This window comes from Protopterus annectens, chromosome 1.part1, assembly GCF_019279795.1.
Source record: "Protopterus annectens isolate FY-2018-M chromosome 1.part1, PAN1.0, whole genome shotgun sequence".
Lineage (NCBI taxonomy): Eukaryota > Metazoa > Chordata > Ceratodontiformes > Protopteridae > Protopterus > Protopterus annectens.
The window spans coordinates 798258867-798280669 of NC_056726.1; the positions used below are offsets into that span (position 1 = coordinate 798258867).

The window sequence follows — 21803 nt, forward strand, 5'->3', positions numbered from 1 at the left end:
CTGTCGGCATCAGTTCCAGTGTATAGTTTACTCATTGTTGGAAGGCAAGTTATTGGTCTATAGATTTTAGGATAGCTTGCAGGTTCGCTCTTAAGGAGGAATATTGTTTTTCCTGTTGTTAAGCAAGTTGGTGTCCGTTCAGGTTTTGTATATAAATAATTTTTACTCATGACTAAATCTTCATGTAAAGATGTAATACTTTTAGCCAGAAATTAGGTACTACATCTGGGCCTCGGTTTTTCCAATTAGGAGCTTTTCTTAACTTTGTTTCACTCTTTCTCTCTCTGGCCGTTACTTCATCTCATTTCATATCCTATACATTTGAACTTTTTATTCTTTCTTTTACTTCTTCTATCAGTTCAGCATCTTTGTTATGTTCCAAAGGATCTTCATAGATATTTCTCCAAAATTTATACATTTCTTCTTTTTTAGTGATGTTTCAATTCCTTTTTCCTTCTTTCCAAATTCTCTATAAAACATTCTGGGTCATCAATAAATTGCTTATTTTGTACTTTTCCTTTACATTTATCTGCATATCTTCTAAGTTTTTTTATTATTTGCAATAGTGCATGATAGATCATGATCTGTTCTGATACTGTGCATTGCTTTTATCATGTCTGTTATTCTGAGTATTTTTGTTAATCTTTTCCCTATTCTGTACTCTTCTAACAGTGACACTTCTCTTAATTGCTGTATAGTTTTCTCTATTTGATATTTCTATGATGGCATTTGATTTCTCTCCTTCCTTTCCCTTATTGCCTTTTGTTTTTGTGGTAAGACTATTAGCTGCACAGTAATGCATCCTATTTACGTCTGTTATATTGCTTGAATTTCTGTGAACAGTCCTAATTTTGATGATCATTTGTTTTATCAAACTTCTAACTTTTTGGGTTTTATTGACTTTCTGTAGTCTATTTTTTTTTTCATTGATCTTAGTATGTCTGCCCATCTCTATTAAATAAAGCAACTCTTCTCTTAGATCATTTTCTTCTAAACTGAGGCCACATCCCTTGTTTTCCAATTCCTGCAGGCATTCTATAGAAGATTCTATGGCATCTTCCTGTGGCACATTCTCGTCAGTTTCATCCTGCGTTAACCATTGAACTTTTATTTGGGAACTTGTGAGGGATTCATTTAACGTCACAAATAAAGTGAAAAGTGTGTGTGTGTGTGTGTGTGTGTGTGTGTGTGTGTGTGTGTGTGTGTGTGTGTGTGTGTGTGTGCGTGTGTGTGTGTGTGTGTTTTGAGTAATGACATTTTTGTTAGTGTATATGTACATGCAGTCTGTTCAGTTACAGCCAATGATGAAAGCATGTCAACATTAACAAAATGGCTAATAATTGTTGAGAGAATGTTAGTTGAGAGAATAGAATTAGGGCAATTGCGAGAACTGTTTTTTTGACATTTTCTTTCTATCCAATAAAAAATATTACTGGCAGATAACTGGTGTGGGATTGTAGGCAGTAATGTTCCTTAGCTATACAATTGTAAAAATGGCTGAATGAGAAAGCAGAGTGGTTATAGATTTATCTTACTATTAGTATATTATGTTTTATTGTCATTATGTACGTGATTTATATATCATATGGGGAGATGATATGAATAAATTGGACAGAAGTTAATATGCATTATGAAAAAGCTGTATATAATTTTTGGACGTAGAGCTGATAAAAGATTTAGAAAGTAAAAGAATTGCTTAAGTGTTAGAAATCACAAGCAAAGATAACAAGTTATGCTGAAGACCTGTTGTACCAAACCAGATAAATACAAAAAATGAAGTACAGGTCACTGCTGAAATCTTCTTAGTTGAATCTCCTTTATTAAAAGTAAGCGCTTTCGGAATAATCCTTCATCAGACATAATTCAAAATAACAAAAGCAGCCATATTTAAAACACAGATCATCCAATCACTTACTCCTAAAAGCCCGCCTTTTTTGTAAAGCAGGTTTAATTGGTAAAACATCATTAAGACCAGGTGGTCTATGTGCTCTTAAATCTACTATCCACTTAGATTCAGCTAATGCTGTTCTATGCTGAATGTCCCCCCCCCCCCCCTCATTGGTAGCAATATTTACAATACATCTGAACTTAAAAGTGTGTGTGGGATTAATCTCTATATGTCTGAATAAAGCATTGCTCACTTGACATGTTCTAATATTACTAATATGCTGTAAAATCCGAACCTTCAGCATGTTATTTGTCATACCTACATAAAAACTTTCACATTGTTCACAATTGGCCATATATACTAAGTGTTTTGTCCTGCAAGTAGCACTCCCTTTAAATATAAAAGTTTGTGTCTTATCGGGGTGTTTATATTCAGTGTCACTATTAATATATTGACAGGCCTTGCAGTTGCCACAGGGATATGTGCCTGCTCTAATATCTATTGTAGGTCTCCTGTTCAAATATGTCTCCTTACATAGCAGGTCCTTAAGATTGTTGTTTCTCCTATAATTAAACATGGGGCGTTCTGCCACTACGTCCTTAAGACTAATATCACTTCTTAGTATATTCCAATTATTTTGAACTATATTACATATGTCTTTAATATTACTACCATACGAAAAGTATTCTAGGTTGTTCCTTCCTGCTACTACATAATCCTGTATCTATTTGTCTGCCACTAACAGAGCCTTGCATCCATGGCCTATTCTTCGTCTTCCTATGTAATATATTGTTACTAACCGCCTTACTAACCATGTTCCTCTCATAGCCCCTATCCAAAAAATGCCCACTCAGCCTAGAAAGTTCCTCGTCACAATAAGTATCTTCAGAACATACCCTAGATATCCTATCCACTTGGCTCTTAACAATATTGGGAAAGATATGCCTCGGGTGCATGCTGTCATAGGATAGCAATGCATTTTGCCAACATTGTTTCCTATACAATCTCGAGGTGAAACCAAGGTTACTCTGTTCCACACAAACATCCAGGAACTCTATCTGAGTAAAAGAAGTTTTGGCACTAAAAGTCAAAAAGTGGTGGTGGTGTGGAGAAAGGCTAAAAGCTCTCAAAGGTGGAAGTATCCCCATCCCACAAAATAAAACGTCATCCACAAATCTGACATACAAAACTATGTACTTATTCCATTCCTGATTATTAAGAATTTCCTTGGTTTCCCATTTGGACATAACCAAATTTGCATATGTATTAGCACAGGGGTGCCCATAGCTACCCTGTGCTTGTCTATATGGACCCTGGTCCTATAAAGACATTGTTGTTCAATACCAAGGCTAGTAAATTCTCCACTACCAGTCGCTTATGCTCAGTTGCTCCCAATCTACTTATCACTTCACCCACTGCTGTTATCCCATATTGTTGTTCAATGACAGTAAACAAACTGTTGACATCTAGTGTAGCCATCGATAATCCACCATGTTTGGGCTTAGTAGCCGCAGCTAATAGCCCCAAGAAATGCCCTGTGTCTCTTAGAATGTTATCTATCTGTTCTAAATATGGTTTAAGTGTATACTCCAACCATATAGAAATGTTCTCAGTGACCCACCCTCTCCCCGAGACAATGGGTCTGAGTGGTGGGTCTGTCAATGATTTATGTATTTTGGGCATGGCCTTGAATACAGGCGTAACTGGTTTATCTACCTTGAGGAACTCATAGACTTCATGTTCTAACAAACCCCTCTCTAATAAATTGTTTAACTGACTATGTACATTATCTATAGTCATTCTAACTTGTAAAGGGTTGATGGGTACATATGCTCCATCTAAAGTCAGTGTGTCTAACAATTTCCTTTCATACCAACATGTATCTAATACAACGATGGCTCCCCCCTTGTCAGCCATCTTAGTGGTAATTTCTTTCTTGTCCATAAGGCCATGTAAAGCAGTCCTTTGCAGACAAGCGTCGGAGGACTCTACAGTGACTAACAGTATGTCTGATGGCATTGTATATAATTTATCTCAATTTGTGTTGAGTACCGATGAGCTAGAGATTTTAAACAAGGGTTTGACCTTTGTCCCTAGCAACAAGTGTGTATACAGCGATATTATATTTGATTTGATGTTGTTCTGTAGGAGCGTGATGTTAAAATTGATTTTTAATAACCAAACCCATGGAGCCATAGGTCCTAGGACCCCCAGCACATTTGCTCCCAATTTTACACCCACACTTAACTTGTTCATGAACGCTTGTGAGAATGACCTTTTCAAATATTTTGAGAAGAGAAGTGCTAATATATATTATAATCTTACACCGACACAAAGGACTGCTTTACATGGCCTTATGGACAAGAAAGAAATTACCATTAAGATGGCTGACAAGGGGGGAGCCATCGTTGTATTAGATACATGTTGGTATGAAAGGAAATTGTTAGACACACTGACTTTAGATGGAGCATATGTACCCATCAACCCTTTACAAGTTAGAATGACTATAGATAATGTACATAGTCAGTTAAACAATTTATTAGAGAGGGGTTTGTTAGAACACGAAGTCTATGAGTTCCTCAAGGTAGATAAACCAGTTACGCCTGTATTCAAGGCCATGCCCAAAATACATAAATCATTGACAGACCCACCACTCAGACCCATTGTCTCGGGGAGAGGGTGGGTCACTGAGAAAATTTCTATATGGTTGGAGTATACACTTAAACCATATTTAGAACAGATAGACAACATTCTAAGAGACACAGGGCATTTCTTGGGGCTATTAGCTGCGGCTACTAAGCCCAAACATGGTGGATTATTGATGGCTACACTAGATGTCAACAGTTTGTTTACTGTCATTGAACAACAATATGGGATAACAGCAGTGGGTGAAGTGATAAGTAGATTGGGAGCAACTGAGCATAAGCGACTGGTAGTGGAGAATTTACTAGCCTTGGTATTGAACAACAATGTCTTTATAGGACCAGGGTCCATATAGATGCACAGGGGGTAGCTATGGGCACCCCCTGTGCTAATACATATGCAAATTTGGTTATGTCCAAATGGGAAACCAAGGAAATTCTTAATAATCAGGAATGGAATAAGTACATAGTTTTGTATGTCAGATTTGTGGATGACGTTTTTATTTTGTGGGATGGGGATACTTCCACCTTTGAGAGCTTTTTAGCCTTTCTCCACACCACCACCACTTTTTTGACTTTTAGTGCCAAAACTTCTTTTACTCAGATAGAGTTCCTGGATGTTTGTGTGGAACAGAGTAACCTTGGTTTCACCTCGAGATTGTATAGGAAACAATGTTGGCAAAATGCATTGCTATCCTATGACAGCATGCACCCGAGGCATATCTTTCCCAATATTGTTAAGAGCCAAGTGGATAGGATATCTAGGGTATGTTCTGAAGATACTTATTGTGACGAGGAACTTTCTAGGCTGAGTGGACATTTTTTGGATAGGGGCTATGAGAGGAACATGGTTAGTAAGGCGGTTAGTAACAATATATTACATAGGAAGACGAAGAATAGGCCATGGATGCAAGGCTCTGTTAGTGGCAGACAAATAGATACAGGATTATGTAGTAGCAGGAAGGAACAACCTAGAATACTTTTTACGTATGGTAGTAATATTAAAGACATATGTAATATAGTTCAAAATAATTGGAATATACTAAGAAGTGATATTAGTCTTAAGGACGTAGTGGCAGAACGTCCCATGTTTAATTATAGGAGAAACAACAATCTTAAGGACCTGCTATGTTAGGAGACATATTTGAACAGGAGACCTACAATAGATATTAGAGCAGGCACATATCCCTGTGGCAACTGCAAGGCCTGTCAATATATTAATAGTGACACTGAATATAAACACCCCGATAAGACACAAACTTTTATATTTAAAGGGAGGGCTACTTGCAGGACAAAACACTTAGTATATATGGCCAATTGTGAACAATGTGAAAGTTTTTATGTAGGTATGACAAATAACATGCTGAAGGTTCGGATTTTACAGCATATTAGTAATATTAGAACATGTCAAGTGAGCAATGCTTTATTCAGACATATAGAGATTAATCCCACACACACTTTTAAGTTCAGATGTATTGTAAATATTGCTACCAATGAGAGGGGGGGACATTCAGCATAGAACAGCATTAGCTGAATCTAAGTGGATAGTAGATTTAAGAGCACATAGACCACCTGGTCTTAATGATGTTTTACCAATTAAACCTGCTTTACAAAAAAGGCGGGCTTTTAGGAGTAAGTGATTGGATGATCTGTGTTTTAAATATGGCTGCTTTTGTTATTTTGAATTATGTCTGATGAAGGATTATTCCGAAAGCGCTTACTTTTAATAAAGGAGATTCAACTAAGAAGATTTCAGCAGTGACCTGTACTTCATTTTTTGTAAGTGTTAGAAATCAAGTGATTCAGAAGTGTTAGAAATCAAATATATATATATATATATATATATATATATATATATATATATAATACACATATATATATATATATATATATATATATATATATATATATATATATATAGAGAGAGAGAGAGTGAGTGTGTGTATATGTACGTATATTGTATTTTGAAAGTGCCTACCCAGTGTACCGAAAAATGAATAGAGCAAAAAGTTCCTTAATAACACATAAAAACAATTGTTAATTTGCTGATAATGCAAACAGAAGAGTGTTTTGAACATGAGGTATGGAAATTGTTTGGTAAATACGGTGGTTGATTAGCTGACATGGAAAGAAACGATCTGTACAAACCAGGTACGGAAAGTATAATGAATGGGACCATAGAATAAGAAGTTCAGCAAAGTGTGAATAATCAGAATATTTTGAAGGTTAGTCCTAGTTTATGGAAATAGGTCAACACAGAATTTGCTTACAAAAAAGTTATTTTTAAGAATGTATTAGAAACAAAAGGACAAGAAACTGATTAATATATATATATATATATATATATATATATATATATATATATATATATATATTGTATAAAATCACAATCACAGGGAGAAGTTTTGGGCAAAAATGTATAATTTTTGTGACACATTGAATGGCCAAATGTGGTTGATGCATGAATTTTTATATAGGTAAGGTAAGAAGTTTTGTTTAAGAGACCAGTTATATACTATTTAAAACAAAAACAATGCACTCTTCAGACATATGTAAAAATGTAATAATTGGAAACATTTCAAATAGGTTTTCTCTTTGTTTGTTTTGTTTTTCAGAGAAGGTACAGTTAGATGAAAGGAGGGAGATTTAGATAATTTATTAGAAAAAAGGAAATATAGTGGCAGTTAAGACTTGTATCATAAATTCCACTTGGTTTGAATGAATTGGTGTAAAAATGTAACTAAGAAATAGAACTTGAACTCATTTCATGCCTGTAGTGTCTTTTTTTATACTTCCCGTTAACATTAACACACAGAGCTTCTTATGGCAACCAGACCTTTTGTAAGTCTGGCTTCTTTAACAAAATGACTTGCCAGCTATTAACAGGCAGTACTAGAAATGGTGAGGAGTTATTAACAAAATGACAATGTTGTGTCTTTTGGCTTTTCCTGGTTAGGGGTCGCCACAGCTGAACTCCGGTCCGCCAATGATTGGTAGTTAATTTTTACATGCCGAGTTACCAGCCCTGATGCACAACCTTCAACGTAGGTATGCCCATTCACGCATGTCTCCACACAGAAGACGCTCTAGCTGTGAATCGAACCAGACAGAGTCTTATTGTGAGGCGACAATGCTACCGCAGCACCACCACCGCGGTTACCAACAAAATGACAATATGATTCTTAATCTACAGTGTCATATAGTAGAAAAATTAATTGCTTGCAACTTTGTATTCATATTTTTATATTTATGTTAATATTTGTATAACTGTGAGACTTGGATGCTAGTAAAGGGTATAATGTGAAATGCTATGGTGGGAGGTATGACATTTTTTGTCAGTGTCCATCAGTATCACATTGTGCTGGATTCTTTGCTAGGTTTTGTAGTAGTTATAAAAATAAGCAGGATTTCAATTTCCTTATGTAGTTAATATTTCAAAAAACAACTGACTTACAAAATATTGGAAGGCATTAGGTGAAACCTTAGATGTTGTTGAAGAAAACTGTAATTGACATTTGCACTGTTAGATGGATCTTGAGAGATATTTATTGCTATTTATATTGCTAATGTAATGTGTATTTAATAACAACTGAGTGGTTGGGTCCTGTCATGGTCTGTCTTAATGTTCTTATTATTGTTTAGTTGCTTTTTTGTTTAGATGTTCCTGAGCTTTTAGTAAGGAATGATGATATGTTTGTATATTATTTTGCTAGGTTCCAAAGGGGACAGATCAAAACTGGGCCCAAAAGCTGTATGATAGACATTCCAGCAGCCAGCATTTTCAGAAGCCCAGAATGTCCAACATTTCCTTCATAGTTATCCATTTTGCAGATAAGGTGAGTGTTCACTGGAATGTGCAATTTTTACCACAGCGTGGAATGTCATTATCTAAACATGGTTTTCCTCATCTCTCAGCATCTGATTACTACAGGATTTTATACAATAGTTAGCATGTCTTAGACAATTTCAGCTGTAAAGTACATACATGTAGTTAGCATGTCTTAGACAATTTCAGCTGTAAAGTACATACATGTAGTTCACATCATATTCACTTAATTCAGTTAAGTCATTTATATTCAGTAAATGCAGTCCAGATAAGGTAATGTCAGAAATTGTATATCATACCTTTTTAGCACAACAAAAAAGATCTTCCTGAGAAGCCGCTAAATCTCAATGTTAAGTTGTCAATCTTACCTTCATTCTTGCGGGATGGGTTCTGAGCCGACCTTCGGCTCCGACTCGGCCTATACTAAAGCTCGAGAGCTACCCTATATCCCATAATGCTAGGCGCTAAGTACCCAGATCTCGTTTGCCGCTTACAGCTGCGAGGTGCATTTATTACCGGCTCTTCAGGTTAGAAGTTTTAATTCAAAAAATTTCTATCTTTTAGTCAGGGTTATTCTTAGTTTTAGTTAGTGACCATCCCATTAGCTTCCCTTCATAGCTAATCCCCCTTCTGGTCCCTTTTTAATCCCTTTTAAGCCCTTTTAATCCCCTTAGTTATAAGGTTAGGCCTTTGAGCCTATTCTGCCTTGTCAGTTTTATTTTTTGTGTGACTGACTTTACTGTTAAAAGGGTGTCTGTGTGTGTGTGTGTATGTATAATTTTTTTGTACTTTGTACTTAGGATGTCAAAAGACACCAGGGTCTCAGGCTTCAAGAAGTGTGACTCGTGCTGTCAGAAAATGTCGCTGACAGACGGTCACACTTCTTGTGTTTATTGCCTGGGCCCTCTGCATCTGCAGGACTCTTGTTCGGTCTGTCATGCGTTCAGCCCAAGAGTCCTGCAGGAACGCAGAAACAAGTTAATTTTGAGGGGATTGTTAAAGCCTGAAGGTTCCCCGACCAAGTCTTCATCGGGGAAGCCTTCAAAGCCATCTAAGCCATCGGCTCTGAGCTCAGAGCCTTCGACTGGTGGTACTCGAACTGCTGTCACATCGGCTACGGCTGGAGCTGATGTTTCCAAGACACAGTCTTCATCATCAGCTCTGGCTGGAGTCAATGTTCCTCAGAGTCAGGCTTCTACATCGGCTCGAACCAGAGCCGATGATTCCAGGACTCAGTCGGCACCGATAGTGGTGTCGGTGCCGTCTGCTAGCCGTAAAAGGTCCAGGTCTCCATCCTTGGAGTGTGTTCACTGGGCTCCGAGGTCTCCCTTACTCTCAGAGTGGAGTCATCGAACCCATTCCTCCAGGTCTTCCAGGCTCTCGGACCACAACCTCGAGAGGGTGGTTAGTAGACTTCTTAAGTCTCAGGCACTAGCCCAAATGCTTCATAGCCCTTCTCAACAGACAGTGGCTATCCCCACCCCATCTTCGATTCCTCCTCCGACTCTTCCTCTGAGTTCAGAGCCAGAGCTTGTGGGAGCCGTGGCCGTCGACACGTCGGAGCCGATACCTCACATTTCGGCTCCGTCATCGGCTCCGGTCTCTTCCATGGTCCCATCCTTGGAGGGATTCGGGCGCATGGACTTCCTCGTCGGCTCTGAGGGGGCGAGTGGCATCGGACCCTTGTCCGACCCCGTTCTCCCTCTCAGAGCTTTGGCGTTGGTAAGTTCGGCCCGACATCGGCTTCGGAGCCATCCCTCTCGGTGCCGGGAGGGGTCCTTATCTCTTCGGAGTGGGGACCTTCTTCCCTGCCTGATAGGGGCGCCTTTGAAGTCATGAGGAGCGTGCTGGCCTCTGTGCCTGCTCCGCGGTCGGTTCCCTCAGCTCCTCCCTCTGTAGTGCCTGCTGCGGTCTCTACCCACCCTCTCATTCCTGACCGTAGAGATCAAACGCCTCAGGTTTCTCCACTGGGAATATCCTCCTCTTCCGAGGTTTCCCCTGATCTGTCAGGGGAACCCCCTCGGAAGAGGAAATGTAAGAGGAAGCATGTGGACTCCCCTGAGTCCATTACATCGGATACCGACTTGGATGAGTCAGAAGGGTCCCCACGGTCCCCCTCTGAGGATGTCTCCTTTTCAGACATCCTTGAAATCCTGAAGCAGAGGGGGAACTGGTCTACCCTTAACCCTTCCGTGGACGAGTCGGTTTACCTAGAGGCTTTTGGCTCTTGCCCTTCCACCTCCTGGGTGTCTCCGCCTTTTGACCCCCTCGTGGAAGTGGTGGCGCGGAAGGCGTGGATGGCCCCTGATACGATGGAACCTACCCCACGGAGGCCTTCCAAATTTATAACAGCCCCTTTGGACAAACAGTTTTTAGCCAAGGGTATCCTGGTTGATGCCATGGTGGTGGCTGCAGCCACTAAGAAGGAACTGGCTGATCCTTCAGTACATGTCCATCCTCCTAAGAAGGAGTCTAGGACTATGGATAGGTACGGCAAGCGGATGTTTTCTTCAGCGACCTTTGTCATGTGTTCGCTGAATTATCTGTGCCACTTCACCCACCTTCAAAGAGACATGCTCAAAGAAGTGGGTGAGGTCTTACAGGATCCAACAGCTGCGGGGTCTCAAGACAAAATAAATTCCCAGCTGGCAACCCTGAATTCCATTGTCAACTCCTCCATGCGGCTTATTTCCTATGTGTCCGATGGGGCGAGTAGGGCTGCAGGCACAGGCGTGGCCTTAAGGCATCACACCTGGATGCGGCTTTGTAACTTTGCAGACCCCTTTAAGGCGTCCTTCACTAACTCCCCCTTTGATGGTTCAGCTTTGTTTGGATCTCAGGTGAAGGATACTTTGACCCGATGCGAGCAAGAAGGCAAGACTCTCTCTGCCGTGGGAGTCCGTTTTTCCACCCCGTCTAGACCATACCCTAAGGGTCAGAAGGGGTGGGAAGATGTGGTTCTGTAAACCACAAGAGGTCACGCCTGACGCAAGAGGTCAGGTCCCCTCTAGAGGCAGGGGGGTGAACAATAACAGACGCCTCCCCAGGGGCAGAGGAGGTCCGCAAAATCAGGGTAGCAGAGAGTCTCTTTCTGACAAACCCTTCCAGCATCCCTGAGAAGCTGCCCGACTGTCCGCCTTCGGAGGCAGTCGGGGCAAGGTTATCACTGTACTCAGAAGCCTGGCTTTCACTCACCCAAGACAAATGGGTACAGTTGATCATATCCGAGGGTTACAAAATTCCTTTTATCCACACCCCAGCTCAGCCAAAAGGACCCCTTCCAAACGTTCCACCCAGTCTAAGGGAACAAGCAGTACTAGAAATATCAAAACTGCTAACAAAAAGAGCCATCCAGCCAGTCCCAGCAGACCAACAAGGATCCGGAATCTACTCCAAGTTCTTTTTGGTACCAAAAAAGACAGGGGACTGGATACCCATATTGGATCTCAGCAGACTAAACAGGTCTGTAAGAAGAACGAAGTTCCGGGTGGTCACGCTACAGTCCAATCTTCCCTTTCTGGGTCAGGATGATTGGATGTGCTCAGTAGACCTTCAGGATGCGTACTACCACATCAAGATGCACAGGTGCTCCAGGAAGTTTCTCCACTTCCAGCTGGGAACCAGTCATTATCAGTTCAGAGCCCTGTCCTTTGGTCTCACTACAGCCCCGCGAGTGTTCACCAAATGTATGGCAGCAGTTACGGCTCATCTGAGACGTCAAGGATTCTAGGTGTTTCCATGTCTAGACGACTGTCTCCTCACTGCCACCACCAGGCGTCAACTTCTCCTCTCCAGAGATTACACCATTCATACTTGCAAAGGGCTAGGTATCTCCATAAAGTTTGAAAAGTCTGCCTTGTTGCCTTGTCAGTCTATTACCTTCATAGGCGCCACCTTGGACACAGTCCGGCTTTCCACAAAACTAACCGAACAAAGAGTTATAGTTATTCTCAGGCATGTTCACATCCTTCTTCAGAACAACAAAATCTAAGCCAGGTTTGTCCTGAAGGTATTAGGTCTCATGGCGGCAGCCATTACTCTACTTCCCCCAGCTTGCTTTCATATGCAGATCCTTCAATGGATGCTTTTTTCCCAGCGGTCCTTTCAATAACTTCCAATTTCACACAACATTTTAATAACCCTGTCTTGCAAGAAACACCTTTCTTGGTGGATGGTCTCCCCTCAAGTCCTTCAGGGCAGACCATTTGTTCCTTCTCCCCCGGTCGCCACGGTGACAATGGATGCCTCCCTTATCGGGTAGGGGGGGCATTTTCAGGGCAGGACAGTCCAGGGCACATGGCAACCTTTCGAGTGCCACCTGCACATAAATATCTTGGAGATGAGAGCAGTACTTTTAGCGTTGCAAGCCCTTCAGGACTCTCTTCCCATCGGGACTATTGCAGTTCAGACGGACAATATGTCCGTAGTGTGGTACATCAACAAGCGGGTTGGAACCAAGTCCTATCCCTTGTGTCGAGAAGCTCTCAGTCTTTGGCAGTGGGCAATCTCCTCTCAGTGGTTTCTGATAGCAACGCACATCCCCGGGAAGTCCAACATCATAGCGGACAGGTTGAGCAGAGCCATTCTCATGCCTCACGAGTGGTCTCTCAAACAAACAGTAGTGGAAGAAATTTTTCAGAAATGGGGTCGACCTTGCTGCGACCTTTATGCAACATCTCAAAACAGCAAGTGCCACAACTTCTTCACTCTTTTCCCTCTTCCCGACCACCCCCCCAGAGATGCTCTAGTCCACGATTGGCCCCAGGGACTTCTGTATGCCTTTCCCCCTTTCCATTAATCACTCAATTGATTCAGAAAGCTACCGCCGTGAGAGCCACCATGATCCTCATTGCTCCTTACTGGCCTCGTCAGATATGGTTCCCGTTCTTGCATCATTACCTCTTGGGGCAGCCCTGGCATCTGGACCCAGTGCCAGATCTCTTGACCCATCAGTCAGGACAGCTGCACCACTCCCTCCAATCTTTCAACCTCACAGCTTGGTTGCTCCATTTCCAACCCTAGCCAGGCTTCCCCTTATTTCCCATTCTGTGCGTGACATACTTATAGCTTCCCTAAAGTCATCCACCAGGAGGATTTACGCCAGCAAGTGGAAGCGTTTTTTCTTCTAGGTAGAAGCTAGAAATATAGATCCTTTTACTGCCCCTATCCAATCAGTCCTAGACTTCCTAGCTGAATTGTTTCACTCAGGGTCTTCTTCCTCCACCATCAGAGTACAGTTAGCGACTGTTTCGAACTTTCATGCAGGATTTTTGGACACCAGTATCATATCCCATAAGCTTTGTAAAACTTTTCTCAAAGGTATCTTTTTGCTTAAGCCCCCATTCAGGGACCCCCCACCGCAGTGGGACTTACATTTGGTTCTAACCTCCTTGATTGTTCCCTCCTTTGAACCTGCAGCTTCCTGCTCCCTGAAATTGCTATCTTGGAAAACTCTCTTTCTGGTCGCCATAACATCTGCGAGAAGAGTATCAGAACTTCAGGCCCTTTGCATTCGTCCACCTTATCTAGTTTTCCATAAAGACAGAGTTTCCCTCAGGACTAATCCGTCCTTTTTACCCAAGGTTTCTTCTGAAGCGAGCCTAAACCAGACTGTCGATCTTCCAGTTTTCTTCCCCAACTACTCCAACAGAACGGAACAAAAACTGCATTTTCTGGACGTTCATCGTCTACTATTTGGATAGAACCAAGCAAGCTAGGAAATCTGAGCAGCTCTTCCTTTCTTATGCAGCAGGCAAGAACGGCCTTCCAGTTTCCAAAGTAACCCTTTCTAGATGGCTGGCATCTGTGATCACTTTCAAACTCAGGTGGGGATGCCCTTTATGCAAATTCCATTGGCAAGCAGTGGAACTCCCTGCCAAACAACCTTAGACTTACTTCTTCGCTCTATCATTTCAAAGCTAACCTTAAAGAATATCTCTCCACACAATGGACATGCCCATGTCGAGAACCTGACTAACTACATATCTCTTTACTTCTAGGTCCACTTCCCTAGCCCATTTCCCTAATTGCAGATCTCTAAAATTTCTCTTTCCTTTTAGTAATAAGGAAAATCTCTGATTTCAGTCTATTTTTCAGTATCTTTAACGAAATCAATGTTCTGTGTATAATTTCCTGTCTGTCCTTTAGTCTTATATAACATCTATGTAAATTTTCATTCCTGCATATGTAAGCTGTATTCTCTTGTTGTAACAATACTTTGAATCTTGCAATTTAAATATGTACTTCTATTGTGTATTGGAGCTTTTCTCCTCGGGCCTCTACTGAAAACGGATATGTATCCAGTTAGACCAGCCCGGTTAACAAATGTAAAATAAATAAATAAATAAATAAATCTATCAGCTCAGACGCCAAAAGCTACCGTCAAGGCCCAGGGCTCACTCAACCAGAGCATTAGCCACCTCAATAGCTTTTCAGGCTAGATTACCAATAGATTCCATTTGTGCGACAGCCACTTGGGCCTCTCCTCATACCTTTATCTCTCATTACAAATTAGACATGGCCTCCAGAAGCTGGGCTAATTTTGGTTCCACCGTTCTCAAGAGTCTGTTCTGATGAGCCACCCAGGGTGAAGGTGCTAGGGACGCGGTCCCATACAGCAAGAATGAAGGCGAGATTGACAACTTAACATTGAGAAGTTATGTACCTACCATAACGTTCCATGTTAGTTGTCTTCTTCTCGCTTCTTTCTTGCGTCCCAGCCCCCATCCCCCTAGCCTGGACAGACCTAAAGGATCCTTGGGGATCTTCTTCTTGCCTCAGTTTGACCCCTAGACTATCCCTTCTGGTAGCTATGGGTCTAGGTGACTTTCTAGAGAGGTTCTCTCCTCCTTTTGTTGGAGAGCTAAACTGCTATGGTTTTCATCTATCAAATGAGATCTGGGTACTTAGCGCCTAGCATTATGGGATATAGGGTAGCCTCGAGCCGGTATAAATAGCTCCCGAGCTTTAGTATAGGCCGAGTTGGAGCCGAAGGTCGACTCTGAACCCATCCAGCAAGAAAGAAGGCGAGAAGAAGACAACTAACATGGAACGTTATGGTAGGTACATAACTTCTCATTATCTTCCGTCTCTGAGATTACGACCAAGTACTCAGCATCATATTTAATTTACTGTCAGGGCAACAAGCCATTATCAAGTGCTCATTTAAAGTAAAAATTACTTAAGCAGATAAACCCAGAGTTATTTATTCATTTATTTGTTTGTATGTTAACTAACAGAAGTGGGCTAGTCTAGAAACCCCTATTGAGTTTTTTCCAGGACGAAGGCAAAGTTACAAATGTTAATATAGACACTGTAACATTGCAAGAATTTAATTTATATTTTAGAATGGAAAGGCTGTTGGCCCAGATGACATACCTGTGGAAGCATGGAGGTGTTTAGGTGAAATGGCAGTGGAGTTTTTAACCAGATTGTTTAATGAAATCTTGGAAAGTGAGAGGATGCCTGAGGAATGGAGAAAAAGTGTTTTGGTACCGATTTTTATGAATAAGGATGATGTGCAGAGCTGTAGTAACTACAGAGGGATTAAATTGATCAGTCACAGCATGAAGTTATGGGAAAGAGTAGTGGAAGCAAGGTGAAGAAGGGATGTGATGATTAGTGATCAGCAGTACGGTTTCATGCCAGGAAAGAGCACTGCAGATGCGATCTTTGCTCTGAGAGTGTTGATGGAGAAGTACAGAGAATGTCGGAAGGAGTTGCATTGTGTTTTTGTAGACTTAGAGAAAGCTTATGACAGGGTGCCTAGAGAGGAGATGTGGTATTGTATGAGGAAGTCAGGAGTGTCAGAAAAGTATGTAAGAGTGGTACAGGATATGTACGAGGGTAGTGTGACAGCGGTGAGGTCTGCAGTGGGAGTGACAGATGCGTTTAAGGTGGAGGTGGGGTTACATCAAGGATCAGCTCTGAGCCATTTCTTATTTGCAATGGTGATGGACAGATGAGATCAGACAGGAGTCCCTGTGGACTATGATGTTTGCAGATGACATTGTGATCTGTAATGAGAGTAGGGAACAGGTGGAGAAGACCCTGGAGAGATGGAGATATGCTCTAGAGAGAAGAGGAATGAAGGTCAGCAGGAGGCAGGATCGAGGAATGGTGAGGATGCAAGGAGTAGAGGTGGCGAAGGTGGATGAGTTTAAATACTTGGGGTCAATAGTTCAGAGTAACGGTGAGTATGGAAGAGAGGTGAAGAAGAGAGTACAGGCAGGATGGAGTGGGTGGAGAAGTGTTTCAGGAGTGATTTGTGACAGACGAGTACCTGTAAGAGTGAAAGGGAAGGTCTACAAGAGGGTAGTGAGACCAGCTATGTTATATGGGTTGGAGACAATGGCATTGACAAAAAGGCAGGAGTGTGAGCTGGATGTGGCAGAATTAAAGATGTTAAGATTTGCATTGGGTGTGACGAGGGTGGACAGGATTAGGAATAAATATATTAGAGGGTCAGCCCAGGTTGGAAGGTTTGGAGACAAAGCCAGAGAGGCATGATTACGTTGGTTTGGACATGTGCTGAGGAGGGATGCTGAGTATATTAGGAAAAAGATGCTAAGGATGAAGCTACCAGGTAACAGGAAAAGAGGAAGGACTAAGATAAGGTTTATGGATGTAGTGAGAGAGGACATGCAAGTGGTTGGTGTGACAGAGCAAGATGCAGAGGAAAGGAAGAAATGGAAACAGGTGATCTGCTGTGGCAACCCCCAACGGGAACAGCCGAAAGAAGATAACACTCTACAGTTAGCACTATCAATGTTTTATGAAAAGTTCATCATGAATGTGCATTCTAGTGCATAGTTTTATAGCAATGTGTGCCAGAAAACGTGTGTGTGTGTGTGTGTGTGTGTGTGTGTGTGTGTGTGTGTGTGTGTGTGTGTGTGTGTGTGTGTATGAATATGAAACACAGAGAGAGTGTGTTTTGAATATAAAAATGTAACTAATTAAGTTTAGAGTTGTCCTTGAGTTTTACACTGCACATAACATCATTTGTTCTATGAAGCACTCTGTTTGAGTCATCATGTATGAACTTTGACTGCTGTTAAGTTGAGGTTTTTCTTATAAGCAAAGCCTATATGATGAAGACTTAGACAGACAAAGATAAAATTATTTGGTTGCATTTAATTGCGTCTTTAATTCCATCTGACATTTGGGGCTCAGAATTATATTTGATTATATTTGTTTAACTTTTTCCCTCTTTTCTTAACTCTACGTCACTCACTGCATGATTGTACCACCCTTCACCATCAGCTATCCTATCAACAGGGGAGTAACTGTTGGGGCTGTAGAAGCTGTAATTGTACTGAGAAAGAAGACGTTTTGTTATGTCATGGTGGGAATCATGGGATTTGAGGCAAATGCATGGACACATACAGTCCATAGGTTCATAGGTTGGTATTAGGTTATCAGATCTAGGGTCTGTACAAGCCTAGCCATAACAATTCCCTGGATATTTCTTCCCACAGTATTTACTTCCCTGGACCCCTCTCTAGCAGGGCGACTGATGTGATCCCCGGGGTGAATTTCCGATCTCCCATCCAGTCATCAAGGTTCCTTTGGAAGTGGGCCAACGAGGCGCTGTGCTTGACATGTATGGGCAGTCTATTCCAGAGTCTGGGGAGTCTCTGGGTCAGGAACCTATCCCTCCAACATGTTTTCTTCATTGTGATCACAAGGTTTAGATCCCTGGAGCGTGTTGCTGTGAGGGATTGGGATTTCTTTAAGTGTAGCATGTCCAACAGCTCTGGGTTTGACATGGCCTTGTATGTTAAGCAGAGATTGCCTCTGAGTAGATGATATGTGAAAGAGTAGAGGTGGAGTTTTTTTAGACGGTTAGCATAGGGCATCTGCTTTAGGCCTGTGATTCTTTTAGTGAGGTATTTCTGCGGCCTTTCCAGTTGTTGCAGATGTCTTGAGAGGTATAATTTTATGGAAGACACTTTATATTCAGAAGCTAATTTATAGTATGGAACAGAATGTTTAACCCTTGTTGATGTACTTAGTGTAACTCCTACAACTCTTATACATCTGACCTCTCAACTGTCCCTGTTTTGGAGGAGCATTCTTATTTTCAGTCCTGATTTACCCCTGCTCAGGATATCCCTATTTTTTAGATCTGTTCCTATTTTCAGGCTTGATTTATCCCTTTACACAATTTTCTGAATCCTTCCCCACCCATCCCATGTGATTTTTGAAGCTGTGTAGTACATAGAAGACCATATTCCATGACCAACATACTAGTGGCAGACCTCTCATATGTCCCTATTTTGGAGAAGCATTCTGATTTTCTGGCCTGATTTACCCCTGATTTTTGAAGCTATGTTGCTGTTTTCTGGCTTGATTTACTGCTTCACATAATTTTCTGAAACCACTTCATCACATGAGATTTTTGAAGATGTCTGGTGTACACAAAACCAAACTACATGACCAGCTTACTATTGGCAACAATAAATTAAAGGAAGAGGACAAACATCATACATCTCCCATTTTCTTAAGCAAAAATAAATTATCTTGTATTGTAGAATTTTGAAATACAGTTCATTAAAATCTATAGATTTTATACTGCCTCTTTGATAATGTGCTTATATTTTTTCCATAATTGTTGTCATTCTCTGTTTTTTTCAGTGTTTCTGAGTAGTATCCCACATTCTTACTGGAAGTGGGAAGAGCTGCGTGCTGTTTGGTATTCAGATTTTATGCTAATTAAATGTCCAGAATTTTGGTTAGATGTTCCTCCTTTTTAAAGGCTTTTGTTCCTATTTTCAGTGGCTGCAGATTGAGAGGTTTGCCTAATGGCAACAATAACTTAAAGAAAGAAGATGCACATCTTACATTTCCCTTTTTCTTTTCAAAAATAAATGATCTTGCGTGGTAGAATTTTGCAATACAGTTTATTAAAATTTTGCACAGTCTGTTTAATGATGTGCTTATATGTTTCCACAATTATGTGTTACTCTTTTTTTCACCATATTTCTGAGCAGTACCCCACATTCTTACTGGAAGTGGAAAGAGTTATAGACTATTTGGTATTCAAATTTTATGCCAGTTAGATGTCCAGATTTTCAGATGTAACCACTTTTCTAGGGCCTTTGTTACTAATGCAGTGGTGCAGCAGTAACATTGTCACCTCACAGCAAGAGGTTCCCTGATTTGATTCTCGGCTGGGGTGCCTTCTGTGTGGAGTCTGCATGTCCTCCCTGCATTCGTGTGGGTTACCTCCCATGTTACAAAGACATATGTCTGGAGTATTTCTCGCCAGGGCTCCGCTGAAAATTGGCTTTGCTCCAAGTTGGACTTTCCTGGTAAACAGATGTTAAATAAATAGTAAATAAATACATTTTCAGTGTCTACAGGCTGAGAGGTATATTATGCATACACGTCTGTTTTTTAAGAAGTGAGCTTAGTTTATAGCTTTACTACAGTGAATTAAGATTATTCATACTGCTTGAACTTTTTCTTTTAATGCTCTGGCATAACCCTGCACACCATTTGAAAGGCCACACATTTCTTTCCATTCTGCCAATTTTATAGTGAGACTCAGTAACCTGAAGTCAATTTTTCTGTATTCCTATACCTTTGCACTGCAAGAAAATCCATGACTATTGGCTTAAGTGTCAAATGTTATCAACAGATATAATCATAATATCTTAGAGGTTATGAAACTAAGATTGGTTATTAATGTTGGTAAGTAGCATGTGCAGTGTGAGCTACCGGTTGGTTATAGTTTTCAAGTGTAAACAGGTCCACATATTCAGAGGCAAAATGGGGCAAAGTGTTATAACTATTCTAGGCAACCTTTGGATAGTTAAAATCACCTCTAAGAAAAGAGGGAGCATCTAACATTTGATCAATATGTCCAGAAATTGTACATGCTTTTCTGTCATTCACAATGAGTGAATGGAAATATATAGTCAACCTCACACATAATGCATTACCCAGGTTCTTAATGTTTGTTGTCATGATCTCCATAAACATAAAACTTTCCTGAATGGAATGTGCAGAAAAACAACAATTGTGCCACTCACAGGTGAGAGGCTATAACTGTTTTGTGCCTAGTCACCAAGGACAAGGATTAAGCTGCAGTATGGTATCAAAGTGTTATTGGGACAGGTAGATGGTTGATAATTTCAAAAGATACTATTTTACAGCTAAGAAAGGGTAAATAATGTGAAAGAGCACAGCATAGAAATTTCTTTCATATTGGTTTGTGTAAAGAAGTTTGTAAGAAACTAAAATGTGAAATGAAAACTGTCTGTGAGTAGCAGAAGGAACAAGAGTGGGGTGAAACGATAGCCTGAGAGATGTAAAATGCACATTGATGAGTCAACATACATTTTAAAGAAAGCATTTCCAGACTAGCTGTGAATTCTTTCAAACCAGCTGACTCAAGCACAGAGAAACATGCCTAGGACAAGGCTAAAATGATGACTTTCTTGGTATTTGGTAAAAGGGTGGTAGTCTAGCCTACATCTCAAGAGCACCAGTCTGTGTTCCTCCTATGTTGAAACAAAAACAGCAGCATTTGTAACCCACAAGCTGTTTCTTCAGGATGTCTTAATAAGGTATTAGAGATATAAGAGTGATCATGCTCTTGTTTACTGTTGTGATGCAAGCTGGCTAAAGATCACTAGGACAATAAAACTGAAAGGACATAGGTCAGTCAGAAGACAATAACGGTTTGTATCGGTAACACGTATCATTTGCATGGATTGTCACTCCATTGTTTAAAGGTCTCAGTGTTCTTGTTAGCACTTATTACTTCACTGTGTTCAGTTATGGGGATTCCTGTGTTCAGTTTTACTTGATTAAGTTTAGAAACTGTCATTTGAATGTAGAAAAACATGCATGGAGTTTGATTCAATTATTCTGGTACTGAATGCAAATGTAGCGGTACTTCAGATTTTTTTCTTTTATCTCCAGTCCCTCTCTAACAAGTTTGTCTACCTTCTCAGTGACTCATTTGACCCGTTTGTTCCCCAGAGGCAAACAAACTATATCTCATTCATTCCGTTGGGTCACAAGCTGAGCAAACAAGAACAGGAGCAGTCATTTGTGCCCCAAGGCTTGCCCCCCCAATTAACCCCCTACACACACACAGCAGCTTGCAAGCTCCACAGCTGCTGCCAGCAGATGGAGCATGTGTGCTTCCATATATGATAACCCCATCATGAGTCGCATATTGCTGCATTATGGATGTACTAGGCTAAGTTCTGTGGGTCGTGCAGTTGTACTTGTGTAGGTGTCTCTAATGCAGCAAACTGAGCCACCACCCTTCACGCAGGATGGGCACTGACGGTCACCAATCCCCACCTCAGTTCCTCTTGTGCCTATATTACTAATCTAACACTAGTTATCTTGGCTATTCTAACACCAGTGATTTGGCTATAGTTAGGGATTTATACCTTTTTGTTACAGGGCTGAGCATACTTTAGATATA

At 40.9% G+C, this 21803-nt stretch overlaps 1 protein-coding gene across 2 annotated transcripts in view; it reads left to right on the forward strand.

Annotated features, from left to right (window-relative positions):
* MYO5B (myosin VB) overlaps positions 1–21803 on the forward strand; it is a 3346216-nt gene that overhangs the window by 2157469 nt on the left and 1166944 nt on the right. For both annotated transcript variants that reach the window (XM_044078265.1, XM_044078275.1), the window contains exon 13: positions 8244–8366. In XM_044078265.1, the coding sequence (XP_043934200.1) occupies positions 8244–8366 (123 nt within the window). The remainder of the gene's footprint in view (positions 1–8243; positions 8367–21803) is intronic.